The 17,622-nt window shown below is 39.4% G+C and overlaps 1 protein-coding gene across 8 annotated transcripts in view; it reads right to left on the reverse strand.

Moving 5' to 3' along the window:
* The window catches only part of LOC106063598 (rho GTPase-activating protein 1-like), a 65,499-nt gene that overhangs the window by 4,554 nt on the left and 43,323 nt on the right, over positions 1-17,622 (reverse strand). For 6 of the 8 annotated variants that reach the window (XM_056031791.1, XM_056031788.1, XM_056031790.1 and 3 more), the window contains 5 exons: positions 5,816-5,917; positions 5,594-5,667; positions 4,365-4,442; positions 3,051-3,179; positions 1,544-1,650 (listed from right to left, as the gene is read on the reverse strand). In XM_056031791.1, the coding sequence (XP_055887766.1) occupies positions 1,544-1,650; positions 3,051-3,179; positions 4,365-4,442; positions 5,594-5,667; positions 5,816-5,917 (490 nt within the window). Of the gene's footprint in view, positions 1-1,543; positions 1,651-3,050; positions 3,180-4,364; positions 4,443-5,593; positions 5,668-5,815; positions 5,918-10,862; positions 14,515-17,622 lie in introns of those variants that run through there. The other 2 variants (XR_008778341.1, XM_056031786.1) reach the window with 1 other exon arrangement.

Here is a 17,622-nt window from a genome sequence, read left to right on the forward strand (position 1 = left end):
CGGCTCTCCTGCCCAGGGCCGGTCCTAACGAATGCGGGGCCCTATGCGAAACTGAGTGGCAATAAGGATGATAAGTAAAAATTAAGATTTTGTATTAGAAAAAAATTTGACTTTGCATTTTATTCATTCTTTACTAAGTACAAAATAGCGATCAAATTAACTTTACTTTACGAACCTAGCAACCTATGGCATATTTATAAGCCAATGACTATAAAAGTAAATAAAGGTATTGGAACTTTCGGTTAAGGTGAAAATTCGTCTGATTATTACATTTTATTACATCAAAGCTGACAAAGCCATTTTTTATCGCACGTAGATTTGGTGTTTTCAGTAATAAATGACATCCACAAATGACAAATGCCTTCTGTTAGATCACCATACAGAATATTGACCTTTTGGCATTCTATGAATGTGGCCAAGCCAGCCAAGGCATCTGCTGCTGATAACACAGCAGATGTCCTGGCACCCTACTCTTTGTCGCACTACCTCATTGGTTATTTTATCTTGCCACCTTATTTTAAAGATCCGCCTTAGGCCTCAACATATAATCTTTCAATAAGAAAGACTGTAAAGTCATTACAGCCAAATGTTTTCAAAGTAAAAGGACAATTATCTTCTTTGTTGTGCACTCCTGACATGGCTTTGACAAGGACACACAAACGTATGTCTTTCAACAATTCAAAGAAACACCAGGAATTAATTAAGAAGAGAATTATAAATTTTATAAAAGCAATCAGAATAAACTGTAACTTTAAAAAAAAATCTCAATCAAATGCTGAACTATTAAATACACAACAAACTATGAAAACTGCCTTCTACAGTACTTCTACGATTAGTCTCAAAACTCAGGCCTCTGACAACAACAATCTCTCAAGGGCTGCTAACTCTACATTAACTAACTGAACACGAAATCAGAACAAATAAACAAAGAATTAGTCCTAACTTACAACCAAGATTCTATTAACTAACAATTAACTATATTATATTCAAATAAAATCATCACATTTTTAAAAAATGAATGCCTGTAACTTATTATAAGAACCGTTGGTCTAAATATAACTTTATTTTTTTTTACTATTACTTTAAAGTAGGATTAATAAGCACAGAAGGCTGGTTGGTTTTAGTCAGGAAAGTTAAAAGTAAGTTTTATAACATGACTGATTTAATGAGCTTAACCGGGCAATATAAATTAGGGATGAGGGCAGTATTTCATGCCACCTTAGCCTGCGATATACTTGGACGGGAGTGTCTCTATAAAATAGGGCTCGACAATCTCACGACAAAGTGTTTGAGATGAACCATAGTCATTCTACAACTGAAGTAGGCCAACTCAAGAGTGACTACACCACTTTTAAGAAGAACTTTAAGACATATCTGTTTAAAACTTTTTTAGATTAATTGTCATTTTAGCAGTCATGTTCATGTTCGTAATGTTATTACAGCGCCTTGAGCCTACATTTTGTTTGTTAACAACGCTTTATAAATAAAATTAGTATTATTATTAAATAACAATGCTTTGAAATACGCTACAAAGTGTCAGTACCTGTTGCAAGAACTGGAAGACAAACTTTAAAATGATATAGTTGTCCTCTGGGAGCTCATCCTGCAAGATTCTTTGAACCTCTGTCAATTGTTTGCTGGCCTCGAGATCTGGGAAAGAAGAGGAGTAACTCTAACTCAAGTTGAAGATGATCATGTAGCTAATAGTGTCAAAGTTAATATCATAATTTAAACAAAGTATAAAAATACTTAAAAAAAAAACTTATGTAAATGGAAGAATCACATTTACAGCTATCTGTCAATAATATAGAATTTATTTCCTTTTTTGAAATCAATTTAGATAATTAATTAGCAATAATTAATTGAAGAATTGGTTAACTTCTTTTATTGATTCATGCTTTGTTAGGTACGATAAATAATTGTGTATGATTTGATCCGAGAAGGGGAGTGTGTGACTTGGTTTTATTCAGAGAGAAATCAGTTTTTTGTGTCGGAGCAGAAGAGTTTTTCTTTGTGTCCCATTAGAAGGGTTTTTCTTTGTGTCCCATCAGAAGAGTTTTTCTTTGTGTCCCATTAGAAGAGTTTTTCTTTGTGTCCCATTAGAAGAGTTTTTCTTTGTGTCCCATCAGAAGAGTTTTTCTTTGTGTCCCATCAGAAGAGTTTTTCTTTGTGTCCCATTAGAAGAGTTTTTCTTTGTGTCCCATTAGAAGAGTTTTTCTTTGTGTCCCATTAGAAGAGTTTTTCTTTGTGTCCCATTAGTATAGAGTTTTTCTTTGTGTCCCATTAGAAGAGTTTTTCTTTGTGTCCCATTAGAAGAGTTTTTCTTTGTGTCCCATTAGAAGAGTTTTTCTTTGTGTCCCATTAGAAGAGTTTTTCCTATCTAAGATAAGTAATCTGAGTTGTGTGGCGTAGGGCTATCTAATTGACATTCTTGAATTTCATGTGCATATGTTCAGTAGTTAATAAATTGATTAGCTATCTGATCCAGTTGAGTCTTCTTGAAGAGTAGCATAATGCTAGATATATTCTCCTCTGTTGGCAATTAACTGGACAAGAGTGTAGAGTTGCTTGCCGGTGATCCAACCCCTAAACAATGACCTGACAACCACCCAAGTCAACCCCTATGTAATTGGTGGTAACAAGAAAATAGAGAAATCTTTTTTGCAGATGTTAAAACTCTTATTGCCATGAGATATTTGTGGACATGTTACTTTTGTTTTACCCCAGAGACCACCGCCAAGTTTTTGTAACTGTCTGTGTCTTAACTTCTGTTGTTCTTTGCAGCTTGAGCTAATTCTCTCCCTTTGTATTGTTTGTTGAACCAATGCAAGAAAAAAAAATCCACAATACTGAAGCCTACGTACAAGTCAGAGTAACACCTGCCAGTTGAATGGTATGTGCTTCTGAATGTCGTAACAATGTTCCGTAGTTCAAACCTTGCGCACTTCTATACCCTGCAGTCCTGTAAGAGGTTAGGCTAGGTCGCAGTAGCCTTAATTTCTGAAGCTTCTAAAACAAATGTCAACACGCCAGATAATACAAATACTTACAATGGATTCTTGTGATTGGTTCGAAAAGGTCAAAAGTCAGCAACGGTTCCTGCAGTTCTCTCAAGAATTTCTTCAAGATGGCTGCAGCAAGGTGAGGGTCGTCATATGTATTAAAGTCAACTCTTTCACCTGACCAGAGAGACAGCAGCGAATGACATTCCAACATTTAATGAACACATTGTCCAGTTAAATCTCTAATGACAATTCTATCTTTTTATAGATTTCTTTGCTTGTTCTTTATTGAGTAACAAAATAATGTTTCATAAATCTAATTTTTATTAAGTTGGAATATTTTCTATTCTATAATAATATTTTTTAAACAAAATTACAAAAGAACAGTAACACTTGAAATGTACACAAGTGAAAATATGAGACTGCTGTACTGCTGATTACATCTACTCAAATCATTCCTAAAGTTGAGTCATTCCTTAGAAAAAACAGTTTTTTCCAGAGACTTTCTAATACTCAGGCATGGTCATCCAGCCTGCAGATCAAAGATGATTACAGTGTCATTAAACTATGCAGACCCAGTTATGACCAGAATATTTTGCCACAAATGACGCAGACAAAGCCATCATCTTCTTGGGGAGAGGCGGGGTCTACACAAAAGACAGCCAGCCTTTGATAAGTATTTCAAGATGTTGTTATGAATAAATTGGCGACCGAGTTCGTTGCGGCATTTACTCCAGGGAGCCAGGGAGATAGTAAGATATGAAAGTGCAGCAAAAATTAAATTAGATTTTTACTGACAAAATAATTTATCCAAGCTCAGATGGATCACCAATGCATGAACTGCCGAACACAATAAGTCTTATATAGCTTCTGACAAGGTTTTGTTTTCATTCACACACCAAGACTGCATATGTTTCAATAAGAGAAACATAAAGTGATTTCGGATCTATGATAAAGTAGATTTTAATTGCATTGAAATATCCTAGTTTTTGTCTGGAAAATGTATATAAAACTATTGAAAGTATTTGGGGTTTAAAGAATAAATTAAAACATTCACATTCCAAGTTTATTCAGAAGATTGAACAAGAAACTGTCGTTTTTTCAAGGGATCAGATCAAAATTAAAGTTGGTAACATATCCAGCTTAGTTATTTTAACATAACAGTAACAAATTTAGGTGCAGAGATCAGCTGTGCAATGATAATAGACTTAAGACCTGCCTAACAATGATATGTTTTTAAAAACATCTCTAGTTTTTAAACTATTTCCAATTAAAATGCTAATAAATCCATTGATACTGATCTTGAGGCTAATAATATGTATAAATATTGACATGGTTAAAAACACAAAGATGACCACTGACCATCATCATATTTCTCTTGCACTTCTTTCATTGTGGACACTCGGGCACATCGCCGAAACAAACCTTCGACCTCGTCTCCTAGAAATAAACAGGAGGTAACTTATTAGAATCAAAAATATTTTCAAAAAATACAACCCAGAATAATTACTCGAATTTCTTTTCAATTGCACAACACTTCCTCTATAAAGCCTCTCCATTTTTTTTTTTTAACTCTTTCAGTGCTCTATAAAGCCTCTCCATTTTTTTTTTTTAACTCTTTCAGTGCGGTGTTACTCTCAGTGAGTATCTTAGCTAGCGCTGGAGAGTGTAGCGTTACTCTCAGCGAGTAACTTGTATAATATTTATTTCACTATCTTTTTTATGTTTAGCTTTTTATTTCTCTTTTTTTTTATTTTTCGGATATGACAGTAATTGTTTTCAGTTTTGGTAGTAAATTGAATGCAGGTCCAACAAGTTTAAAAAAAAAAAATACAACTTTCTGTTAGTGGTTTGTCTTTTTTTTGTTTATCCCGGGACCTGAAAAATGTAATAAAATACAAGTGCATTTGTTGATCTTTTATGAAATTTGAAGTGATGAATGTGTTTAGTATTGTGATTTTTCAATATTTATGAATTAAATGTTTCATTAAAAGGTTAAATCTTTCAGTGCATTGATTTTGTAATGAATTTTTTACATATTTCTTTTTCTCGTGCTAAGTTTAAAATTGATAAAAAAAACATGCCAACATGGTATAAGGGGGTGTGGTGGCCGTATGGTAAAGCACTTGGCTTTACCGGGGTCAACCAGGGTCCTGGGTTTGAATCCCAGTGAAGAATGGGATTTAGTAATTCCGTGATTTTTTTAGCCGCTCCTGAGTCCACCCAATTTTAATGGATACCTGGTTGGGGAAAGTAAAATTGTTGATTTTTGTACTGACCACATGACACCCTCATTAATCCTCGGCCATAGAAACAGATGACCTTTACACCATCTGCCCTATAGGTCACAAGGTCTGAAAGGGGTACTTTACATACTCTTTTACTTAATATGATATAGAATCAGCAAGATGGTAAGATCTGCTAAAAAAAATAGGTTTTTAGGCTACAAACCGTTAAAGACAGAATTAAAATTGTTTAATTTACTACAGTTCAAAAAACAGGAAATGGCCAGTAACATATTGAAAGGAATCCTTGCACAGCTAGCAAGAAATCCATTGATTAATGAAATTAAAACACAAAAAATTCAATACCTGCTGATGATTTCAAAAACTCAATAGTATCTTCCACAGGGGCTGGAATTATCTTTCCTGTATTTTTCTTTAAACTATAAAAAAAATAAAAATATTTGAAAACAGAAAATGAATTTCAAAATTAGAGCATTGTTTTTTTTTAAGTAAAAATTATTTACATCCAGAGATATTCTGAAAATATACTACAAATATCCATTAATCATGTGAACAAAGGGTACTTACTCTTGTAAGGACAGTCCAAACTGTTGAGCCTTCTTTACCTCCCTTACAGTATTCCCATCATGAGAATAAAATTTGTTCTTTTCTACTTTCTGAGCATCAAATCTGAAAAATACGACAAATATTTAAAAATTTATATAATTTTTGACAAATATCAAAATAATATTCAGTCATATTTGACACAAATTTTAACAATCAGTTCTAATATTTGAATCATATTACTATACTTTATGATTAAAAGATCTAATCCTATTAAACAGTCTATTACACTGCAAGAAAAAAAAAAATTATTATTAATACAGATGATGTTTACAGGAAAAACACAAAAACTAGTGACAATGAACAAAGTCCAAGGGGAACTGACTGTGACAAGCAAGCTATTCCACAAATGTCACAGTTTAATTACCTAATGTTCGAGAAAAACAATGCAGTCAAAATACTGTCAATTAAAAAAAAAAAATGCAATTCACCCCCACTTCTGACACCAAAAGGTTCTAATGTAGTTCACAAATAATGGGGGAAAAAAGAGATAAAGACCAAAAAAAAAGCCCACTGGGTCAGACAAAGTAAAACTGGCAAGGTATGCACCAAGATGTAGAGAAAATAAATACAATGGAGTATAAAGAAAGTTGCTGTTTGGGAAGAATATTTTTGTTAAGCCTGCCAGAACTTCCCAGGGAGACAAACGTAAGTCTGACAATGAATATAAAAATACTGTTTTTAATGAGGTCAAGTAAAAGAGAATATCAAAGTGCAATCTGATCCAAAGAATTTCTGATATTATTCTTCTGAACTCTGACCCCCCAATATGCTTGTGTAGTAGAAAACAATGTTTTTAAAGGACAGGGAAGGTAATTGGTTGACCTAGAAAAACATGTCAAAGAAATCTTCACTTTTGGAACATCAACATTTTGTTATGTTAATGAAAGGAGAAAAAATGCAATCAAGAGTTTTTCTAAATTTCCGGATATATGACAAATGACATGCAGAGGCCTAGGTGTAATGGTAGGTATAAAACTGCAGAGGTGTGATGGTAGGTATAAAACTGCAGAGGTGTGATGGTAGGTATAAAACTGCAGATGTGTGATGGTAGGTATAAAACTGCAGAGGTGTGATGGTAGGTATAAAACTGCAGAGGTGTGATGGTAGGTATAAAACTGCAGAGGTGTGATGGTAGGTATAAAACTGCAGAGGTGAGATGGTAGGAATAAAACTGCAGAGGTGTGATGGTAGGTATAAAACTGCAGAGGTGTGATGGTAGGTATAAAACTGCAGAGGTGTGATGGTAGGTTTGGAACAGCAGAAGTTGATGACAGGATAGGAACAGGATAGGTTCAAAAATAGAGGTAGGACAAAAACATAAAACAACAGAGAAGACAGAGAAGTGACAAAAACGTGGAGAAGCAGAGAAGTGACAAAAACATGAAAAAAAACAGAGAAGTGACAAAGACATGGAACAGAAGAGAAGTGACAACGACATGGAACAGAAGAGAAGTGACAAAGACATGGAACAGAAGAGAAGTGACAAAGACATGGAACAGCAGAGAAGTGACACAAAAACATGGAACAGCAGAGAAGTGACAAAAACATGGAACAGCAGAGGATAAAGTGACAAAAGCAGTAGAGTATTTTAAAGAAACTAGCAGAGTACATGTGTGCATCTATATTTTAAATGTACATCCTTAATATTTATTTTTGTCAATAAGAAGAAACTCCTTGACGTCTGCACAGATCAAGATTGACTCCAGACACATGGGGATAGGAAAGGGGAGAACCACTCTAATTGACAGCTGGTTGATTTAATCGGTACTAAATTTCCCTCCAGCGCAAAGACAGGATTTTACAAGTTTACTGACGCAAACTGCTTCCTCTTCCCCTACAGTTAGTTGTTCCTCATCCCAAGTATTTGGGTTATTTCCCCTTAAGTGACATCAAAAGTAAATACACAGTTATCTTCCTTCTCCATCACAAACCCATTGAGACGCAAGGCAAAGGTTTTAGTCTTTGCTTGACTCCATCTCGGCAATATATCAACAATAACACGTGACTTCAATTCATCTCGTGACCTATAACATGCAGACACGTCTGGGTAATTCTAGGTATATTCGTCAAATGTTTTCCGATCGTAACTTAATTTCGTCATTCATTCTAGCCTCCCAAACTTTCCTTTTCTATTTTTCGTACGTTATTCTTTAAGCTGAATATATCGCCTCCACGTCTCACCATATTGCTCTTTCTTCTTTGTCTATATTACAGTATTTGAGAAATACAAATATTATTTTTAAAAAAAGGGAATGTCCCTCAAGATTTCAATTCAGTTGACCATGAAGTATAAAGTCTCTTTCATCGATAACTTTGCATTAAGTTCACAATGAAACGAAAAACATTTTTCACAGCGCCTAGATCTAGAGCCTCGATCTAATATGATAAAGCCCATCGCGTTAGTAATACACAGGCGTATGGTCAACAGCACCCGACTGGGCGCCAGAAGCGGGCAACAAACTGTACAGGCGTGTAAGTAAAGCTGGCTGTGTGGCTTGCGCTTCGGACTGCCGTTACAATGGTCCCCAGTTCAAACCCTGCCATCCCCCAGGCGTCCTTCAGGAGATCTGGTCTAGGACATATTGATTACCGAAGCGGATTGCAACCAAGGACACGACTTCTTGCAATGACTTTTACTGACTTCATTGAAACCAAATTTGTTTCGTTGCTCGACGAAACTGCGCCAAGTTTTGAACACAGGTCTCGCCGCAATGTAAAATTTGAACACAAGTGTCACCACTGGTCAAACTTTGAGCATGGGCGTTACCACTGTTCGAGATTTGAACATCGAAGCTACCACAGCATCAGAACTCGTCGTTCTAATGTTTTACATTATTTGTGAGTTATATTGCAAAACCGTAACCTGCGTGGGTGGGAACGCCTCTCCATAATAGGGCTCTAAAGTGCTCTACGAGATGAACCAATGAAGGCGACCAACAAACATAAGAAAGCCAACGTTTCAGATAAACTATGACAAGTTTTGTGTTTAGGATAGGGTCACGTCTATTCGCATATTCACACTCAGTCTTGGTTTGCACGTCTATTCACACTCAGTCCTGGTTTGCACGTCTATTCACACCCAGCCTTGGTTTACTGATGTACAGGCTCAGAAAACTACTGAAGCTTCTGTTCACATTTTTTGTATCAGGTTCAGTGCGTACCCTCCTGACCCGCCGCCCCCCCCCCCCTTTTTTTTTTCACACCCGTGATGTTGATAGCTCAATGAAACGAGGCGTGTGGGAGATGGGAGTGGGGAGAGAGAGAGAATCGCAGACATGCATGAATGACTTACAAAAAAACTGTATTGACATTGAACTCCAGAAGTCAGACGATTTCTCCCCCCCCCCCCCCAATTCCATGCCAACAGTCACATCATCCCGACATAAAATTCTCCCTCGCTCATAAAATATGACACAACATCTAAAGAAAAATGATTTAGATGTCCGCCTCGTGCAAATCCATGTGTGCCGATTCTGTTACAGGCCATTACGTCCAGAAATGAGGTTTTTACAAAACAGATAGGTCATGACCTGAAGCACGGCCAAGAATGTTGCTTAGAAGACCTTTTTCGTTGCTGTTGTTATAAACAGTGGGAGAGAATGAGCCCTATCCAATAATAGAAAGACACTGCATCACAAAGATAAACGTCCACATTGTATGCTATCTAAAAATACTAAATAAATCTAATATATAAAGCAAAAGCAGAAAGCAAGGCGTATGAATGTAGTTATGTCCCGCATGGAAATCCAAATAGTTAGACCAATCTTGATAAAACTTGGCATAAATGTTCCTTAGTTCATAGCGGAGACCGTAGGGTATGTTTAATGCCCCCCTCCCCCACGACCGGAAGGCCCTAAAAATACAAGAAAATACCTAAATCTATCTCTATTACATTGTGAAACTATCTAACAAATCGTTTTCAGAATATTTATATTTTATGTCTATGTATTTGATGAAATGAATATGTGGGCTAAACGGGTAAACCCGTTTTCATACTTTTCATACTTTTATTTTTGTGGCAAAATAAAAATGTGAAGGGAACATTCGCCATGTTTCACAAAGGTCTAAATCCAATCCACTAAATCAGTAATACCCCAACTGAGGCCCGCAGGCCGCGGGTAATATTTGGCAAGTACTTTATAAATACTCTATCAATACTATATATAACAAGCTCAGCTTTCGTAAAGATTCATTCTAGATTCGGTCATGTCTTGCGTGTCTCAAGCGCTCGGATTCCTAGCCGTGGGGTATCGAGTTCGAATCCAGGTGATTTCTAAAAGCCACGAGTCCACCAAACTGTAAAGGGTACTTAGCTTATGTTGTTATAATTCGCCATTTTCTCTTTAATAAAAATTGTGCTGCCATTCTATCTGCGCTGTTTGCGAACTGAAGGATTCTTAGCATAGAAAAAGAAACGCGAAAATCCGAAATTGAATCAGGATAGCGAGGCCCATGCAGAGGCGTAGCGAGGGGTGGCCAAAGGGCTATATTTCTATGTGATGTTCATGGGAAATGGGGGGGGGGAGGGCGCCAATAAAGTAACTTGCCCCGGGAGCACGTTTTGCCCACTACGCCCCTGGGCCCGTGATAACATTCTGACCACTGTTCAGACAAAACGAAAGTGAAGACTGTAAGGCCATAGAATGAAATCCTCTAAGACTTTCCTACAGGGAACAGAACAAGGGAAAAGAAGAAGAGGCAGACAGAGGCAGCGATAGGAGAACAGCATTATGGAATGGACGGGCCTATGGAAGAGCAGCAAAAGACAAGGAAAAATGGAGAAAGACGTTAGACAGATCAAGTGTGGTGCCCCATGGGTCCAACAGACTAAGGGACATGTGAAGTTGAATGCAACATACTTTTTGCACTTAGCCACATATTTTATTCACATTTAGGAGCCAATGCTAAGTGATAGTAATGTAAAACAGTGGACTAAACTTCAATGCTAATGATCAATGTTAACTGAATGTGATGAAATCAAGTTTGTAATTAAAAACACTCTGCTTACATGGCCTCCAGGGGTATAAGGGCACCTCTGTAGCAAATGTAGGCTCGATCTCCGTAGTAAACTTTGCTCAGTCTTGTAATATCCCCCAGAGAGGGGTATGTGTCCGGGGTGACGGGGCCACCAGAAGTGAAGTGGCCGCCGTAGGGGGCGCTGAGGATGTTGTCCACAGACAGCGATCTAACACGCTTGACCAGGAAGTGGGCCGGGCTCTCCGATGGGGGATCTGCCTGGACTTTGTACGTCATCGGAGGTGTCGAGGGCGTAGCGGGGGATGAGGAGATGGTGGGCTGGTGAGATTTTTTACGCCTTCGCTCCTTGGACGGTGGGGTAGTGTCTAGAGTTCTAGGTGCAGCTTGATTAGGTGAGGTAGTGTCTATGGCTTTGGCTGCAGCTTGATCAGGTGAGGTAGTGTCCATGGCACTGGCTGCAGTTTGAGCCGGCGAGGTAGTGTCTTGGGCTCTCGGTGCAGCCTGGGCCAAGTTGTACGAACACTTGGAGGAGTTGAACAAATTCGACAGCTGAAAATTTTTTCCCGGACTAGAGATTCGAAGGATCGCAGTTTTTAAACCCTTCCATTTGGTACCCCTAGAACCGACTTTAACATTCGGCACGACCGGACTTGGTGAGCCCGAGCTGCCACTAACAAGTGGAGCAGTAGTTTGAACCAGGTTCAGCTTAAATGACCTTGAAATAGTTGATGGTATATTGGAGACGGACGATGCCTTCAAATCAGCAGGGTTGGTGTATATATCCGATAAAGAAGCATTAGTCATAAATGGTATGTGTCTCTGTAAAGTATCTGGAGAAGGCTTACTCTCGCTGTAAGACCGTTCTCTAGTCTCAATAAGTTCTAGGCTAGAATCGTTGAATTCTGTTGACTTTGTGAGGCTAGCACTCGGCACAGGCGGATTAAACATTCTATCTTCCAAAGATGATGCATCAAGTGATAACGACTCTGGGCTAAGCTGTTTTATGTCGAAACCTTCTTCAAACGAGCTCAGCAGCCTCCACGCTCCGAAGTCTCTCTTCACTCTCACAGGGCTGTGTGACACTCCGCTCTCTGGGCTCAATGTGTCATTCTCAACGGCTACCTCCGAGTCACTGGTGAAGCTGTGCGCCAAAGAAAACTCCGCAAGGTCAAGGCTGCTTCGGCCGACACTGAAACTGCTTGCGCACGAAAAATAATCCTTTGAGCTTGATGGAGATTGATCTCCGAGCCTGTGCGCAGCGTCGAGCTTGGACCAGTGGCAGTCGTCAATGTCGCAGCTAATGCTGCTGATAGAATCATTCATGCGACTGGCTATGTTAGAGTCGATCATTGAATCAAAACCATTTTTGTCTTCAAGAGAATCAACACTGGTTCTTCTAGCGTCCAGGGATTGACAGCTAGGTAAAAAACTATCATTGCTATAAGATTGCGACAAACCACAGAGAATTGGGAGTTGCATATGACTAGGAATGTCAACACAATGCTCCGGATCGTCCTGACTAATCTCGATGACGTCTACATAACCTTCAAGATGGTCACAGTCTGAGATGGGTTGAGTTTCAGTATTCGTTGGGCTCATATCATTTTGCCCCAAAGCGTTTTCAATTGTCGAGACATCAAGAGTAGGACTGATTGTCTGCAATGGAAACAGGGTTGGGATCAAGCCGCTGTCCAAAGCGCACTTTACTCGATACGAGGGCAACACATCGCTGGCGCTGCGGCCTCTTCGCTCAGAGGGAATCGCCCAGAGATGTCCATACTGGTGGGAAACATCTTCTGCATGCTTACAAACTTGTTCCTCGTTTGATGTTCGCTCACGTGTGTCAACATCTTCTTCTTCACCATTACCGCTTCTACTAGAGTCTTTGCAATCATCCTGGAGTTCCATCTCCTCCAAGCTTCTAGCCCATCTACCCCCCTCCTCATCGACACGCGGAATGAAAGTCACCTCTTCTGTAGCGTTATCACATGCATCTTCTTTCTGAACACATTTCTCTAAGTAAGTTTTGTTTACATCCTTATCCCCGGCGCCACTTTTTATTTGCCCCTGTTGTAAATCCGAACAATCTAAGGGCATGCATGAAGTCATGTCCCTTTGTTCATTACGCTGCAAATACTTATCACTGACCAAGTCTACACGATTGCCATCAACAACTTGTAAGTAGTCTACTCCTGGAATCCTTGTATCAGAATCTTCACATTTTTGACCTGGTAAGTACGTACCATCCCTATTATCATGGCTGCCTTCCATTAGCTTAAACTTCGTTTCTGTTCTAGTCTCTTCACGTGTAATTTCCTCGGGCTTTTCATGCCCTAAATGTGTAATTCCTACATCGCTGTCAGACTTCTCTTTGTTCCATGAATCGCTCCTGGAGGTTGAGCTGTCAGTTGTTTCAAGTGGCTTCATTGTCTCTTTCCCTTGTCTTCTTTCCTTGGCGATCTTGGAAAAGATGGCCGACACGTCCGTGTTTGATCTATAGATAAGACAGGGTGAGCTCTTTTTAGAGAACGTGAGAAACTTTTTATCGCTGAGAGAGGAGAGCCCGTCATCTCTGGTGGGTAGAGTGCTTTCCTTCTCGGGCCTCTGTAGTCGAAGGCTGAAAGGGTCATCCTGGGCAGTGGTCTCTAGGTCGAAGCTCCCCCCAGAGTCCAGACTGCTTCTGACCAACATGCTCGGGTCTGGGACGCAAACCTTTAATCGTGTTTTAGGTGTGGGTGGACACTGGTCTTCATTCGATTGAGATTGCGTTGGATCTATTGGTGGACACTGGTCTTCATTCGATTGAGATTGCGTTGGATCTATTGGTGGACACTGGTCATCGCTTTGGTTCATTTCCGTGTCACAGCTCTCTACCATGTCGAAACTTCCACCAGAGTCACCGGAGGCGCTTTTCTTCAGGCGGCCTGGTGTGGGGAAGCCATTGGTCGAGTTAGCATTGCAGATATGACCACTGAACATTGAAAACATCACACTGTTTGCTTGGAACTGATGTCAAACACTAGATCACGTGATAATATCTAGACAGACCAAGCAAACGACCAGAGTAAACCACAGAAGAAAGTCAGCATACATCGATGTTTACAAACATGATGACCACGGGTCAAAGCATATCCACCACGTCTTCAGAAGAGAATCAAACACCGGTCAACCTTTATTCAATTGTCCAGCACAAATTTAATCCAAAAGAAAACTTTTCATCGGTCAAAGATGGGCGATCATTAATCCCAAGAAAATGTGAATGAGCTTTCTGCATGAAATAGTCTGAAACTAACACACAGTTTTTTTTTGTTTGTTTAATCCAAACTCAAAAAAAAAAAACACCAAGTCCAGAAAGATTAACTTTTTTTTCTTCTGAAATCCGCGCGTTAGTTCCTTATCTGAATACAGAGCTAACATCCATCTCTGTAGTTAGAAGACACACACCGAAAAAAAAAGAGAGTGTGTCCGGTTTAAAATCCTCTTTTATCGTCTGCCTGCACACAACACGTGGAATTACCTACCAACTCAAGACAACACCATCAATTACCAAGTAAATAATGAAACAACACAACGTCGTCTGCTAATGAAACATCATATCGTCTGCTAATGAAACATCGTATCGTCTGCTAATGAAACATCATATCGTCTGCTAACGAAACAACATCATATATCGTCTGCTAATGAAACAATATCATATCGTCTGCTAATAAAACAACATCATATATCGTCTGCTAATGAAACAATATCATATCGTCTGCTAATGAAACATATCGTCTGCTAAGCTATCATTTGTTGACAACTTCAAGCGAAAGGGAAAAAAAACAACGAGTTCGTCTTATTCCAATGACGTATGCTTAATGCACAAAGTAAACATTTCTCCGGTGAAAATATTTGTTTCCTGGTCAACTTTGTGTTGAAAATATTTTGAATAAAGTTAAATTGCGCTGTATCCTGTACCATTGTTCTACTGTCATCACAAGATCTAGATTAGTCCGTGTCACTGGTTCTACTGTTTCCCAGTGTCGGCACGCCTTCATTCCTACGAGCAGTCCAGGCGATACTTTAACAATAACAACCGAAGAATCACTCAAAGCGTAGGCGTCCCATTCCCCGCACTGACTGACACAAGAGCACAACTTTACACTGGTATGTCTTGGACTACGTCTGCATAACCAGAATCTCGCGGGCTGAGAATCACTGATGTAACATAGTTACACGCATGTCCTACAAACTACTGTTTTTTTGTTTTTTTTTAAATCACTCGATCTAGGATTATTCAAACAACAATAAAAATGTCCAATAACAACAGTAGCCCCAGGAAGGCTAGATCTGTCTTCAAGGTTCTAAGAAGACACGGTGAGTCCTCGACTACATCCTAGATTTAGGTCACTTGTGAGTAGTTCTGGATCTCTACATTTTGATATCACACACTTACTATCTGATTGTTACGCTGTTATTTCTGTTGAGTGCGTAGATGGTATTTGGGGGTGATAAACTTATCCATTGGTATGGGACACGCGCGCACGCACTGAGAGGAGACATTCCCTGAGCGCTGGGGGGAGGTGGGGAGGAGGATCGCTCTAAAGAACTGGGTCGGGAGGAGCCAGAAGGAGAATGTCTCTCCCCCCCCCCAGCTCCAGTGACCCGTAGATTTTACCTCTCAGCGCGCCACTACCTGTAGAGAGGACAACTCTGACAGGCACAACAAATATGTTTGTCTTTCTTTACAGCAGATTGAAATTAGTGCTAGCAGGGGAGAAGACGGAGCGGGGGGGGGGGTGCAAACAGTGAAGGGTACGAAATGTTAGGGCGGAGCAGGGGGACCAAGAGAGAGGGGGCGCAAATGTGAAATAAAATTGAACTAAATTTCGTTGTCAACGGCATAATTTAAAATACTGGCAAATATTCCCCAAATTTGGGGGGAGTTAACTCTTTCTCTCCGAACTGACGATACCAGCGTTGATTCCACCAGAATGTGGTAAATAATTACGGAGAGAAAAAGTTAAAGAGACAAAGGACGATTGTTTAAAAATAAAATGTACAAGCAAAATGTAAAAAATCATTTGAAAAAAAAAAAAAAGCTTAACTAAGGGGAAAAGCTCCGATTTTACAACTATACCACTAAATAATGTAGAATTTATTTCCCTTATTCGATATCAAACAAAAAATTCGTTAACAATATTTCATTGACTAATTGGTTAATGTTTCAACTTGATCTGAGGATGGGAGAGAAATAGCGTATTAATTATCTAAGGCGACGAAACCCTACATATTTAGTCGTATCTGTGAATACTAAAGGATTAATTTCCCTTATTGGTATCAAACAAATTAATTAATTACCAGTAAATTATGGACTCATTTTTAAATTGGTAATTAATTAATTAACCAGTGCTGGTTAATCTTTTTATTGATTCGTGTCTTGTCTATGCCAATGAATAATTGTGCAGAGTTTCAGCTTGATCCGAGAATGGGTGTGGGAGAAATAACGTGTCCAAAGTTTTTACCTGACAGACAGACGGGTATAGTTGTCAAAAAAAAAATATTTGAAATTCCACTAAAAACAAAATGAAAACTTTCAAAAGAAAACATAATCTTCAGGATCATACATATAGCGTTAGTCACGCGGGCACATCTCAATCCTGCACCACCCAGTGGATGTAACGGTTAATGTGGCACTACGTAAGGTAGAGGCCGTCGTTGTAAAGGGAGCTAAAAGGAACTACGCCCCGGAGCAGAGTTATTTTACCATGACCAGGACACTAACGGGTGGAGCAGTTCTTAGTATCTTGGCCTGAGTTCATTGATGTAATCTTAGTAGAGTCTTCTGCTGCTCTTTAAATACACACTTACATCTCAAATCCCATACAACGGTTTTCTATTAATAGTTTTTAGTTTATAAACGTTTTAGTTGGCATCAGTAATCCATTTATGAATTAGGTCTAGTTATTATTTTCTTTTTACGATCATGTCATAGAATACATAGATAGTCTGGCATCTCTGTGGCGCCCAAGCAGAAACAGCGCACCTTTTTTTTGATGGTCGAGGCTTAAATGGCTAGAGAGTACAGAATAGCACGATACCCGATGCCTTGCTCCATACCCGATACATAGCCTTACATCCAATGCCTTGCCCCATTGACAATGCATTGCCCTATATCCGATGCCTTGCCACATACACAATGCATTGCCCTATATCCGATGCCTTGCCCCATACACAATGCATTGCCCTATACCCGATGCCTTGCCCCATTCACAATGCATTGCCCTATATCCAATGCCTTGCCCCATACACAATACATTGCCCTATATCCAATGCCTTGTCCCATACCCGAAGTCTTGCCCCATACACAATAAACTGCCCTATATCCAATGCCTTGCCCCATACCCGAAGTCTTGCCCCATACACAATACACTGCCCTATATCCAATGCCTTGCCCCATACCCGAAGCCTTGCCCCATACACAATACACTGCCCTATATCCAATGCCTTGCCCCATACACAATACATTGCCCTATATCCAATGCCTTGCCCCATACCCGAAGTCTTGCCCCATACACAATACACTGCCCTATATCCAATGCCTTGCCCCATACCCGAAGTCTTGCCCTTTGCTTAATGTCCCCTGTTTCGCCTGACTGGAAGAAGACAACCTATTGACATCTCATTACATTTCTTTCCTTACCCCTCGCCGTCTGCTGATATCACGTGACAGGGGTAGGGGGCATCGATGCACACACAGCTTTCTGGTAGTGTTAACGCCGAAACCCACAACCCCCACTACCAAAGTGACG

This window comes from Biomphalaria glabrata, chromosome 6 (genome assembly GCF_947242115.1).
Source record: "Biomphalaria glabrata chromosome 6, xgBioGlab47.1, whole genome shotgun sequence".
In the NCBI taxonomy this organism is placed as follows: Eukaryota; Metazoa; Mollusca; class Gastropoda; family Planorbidae; genus Biomphalaria; species Biomphalaria glabrata.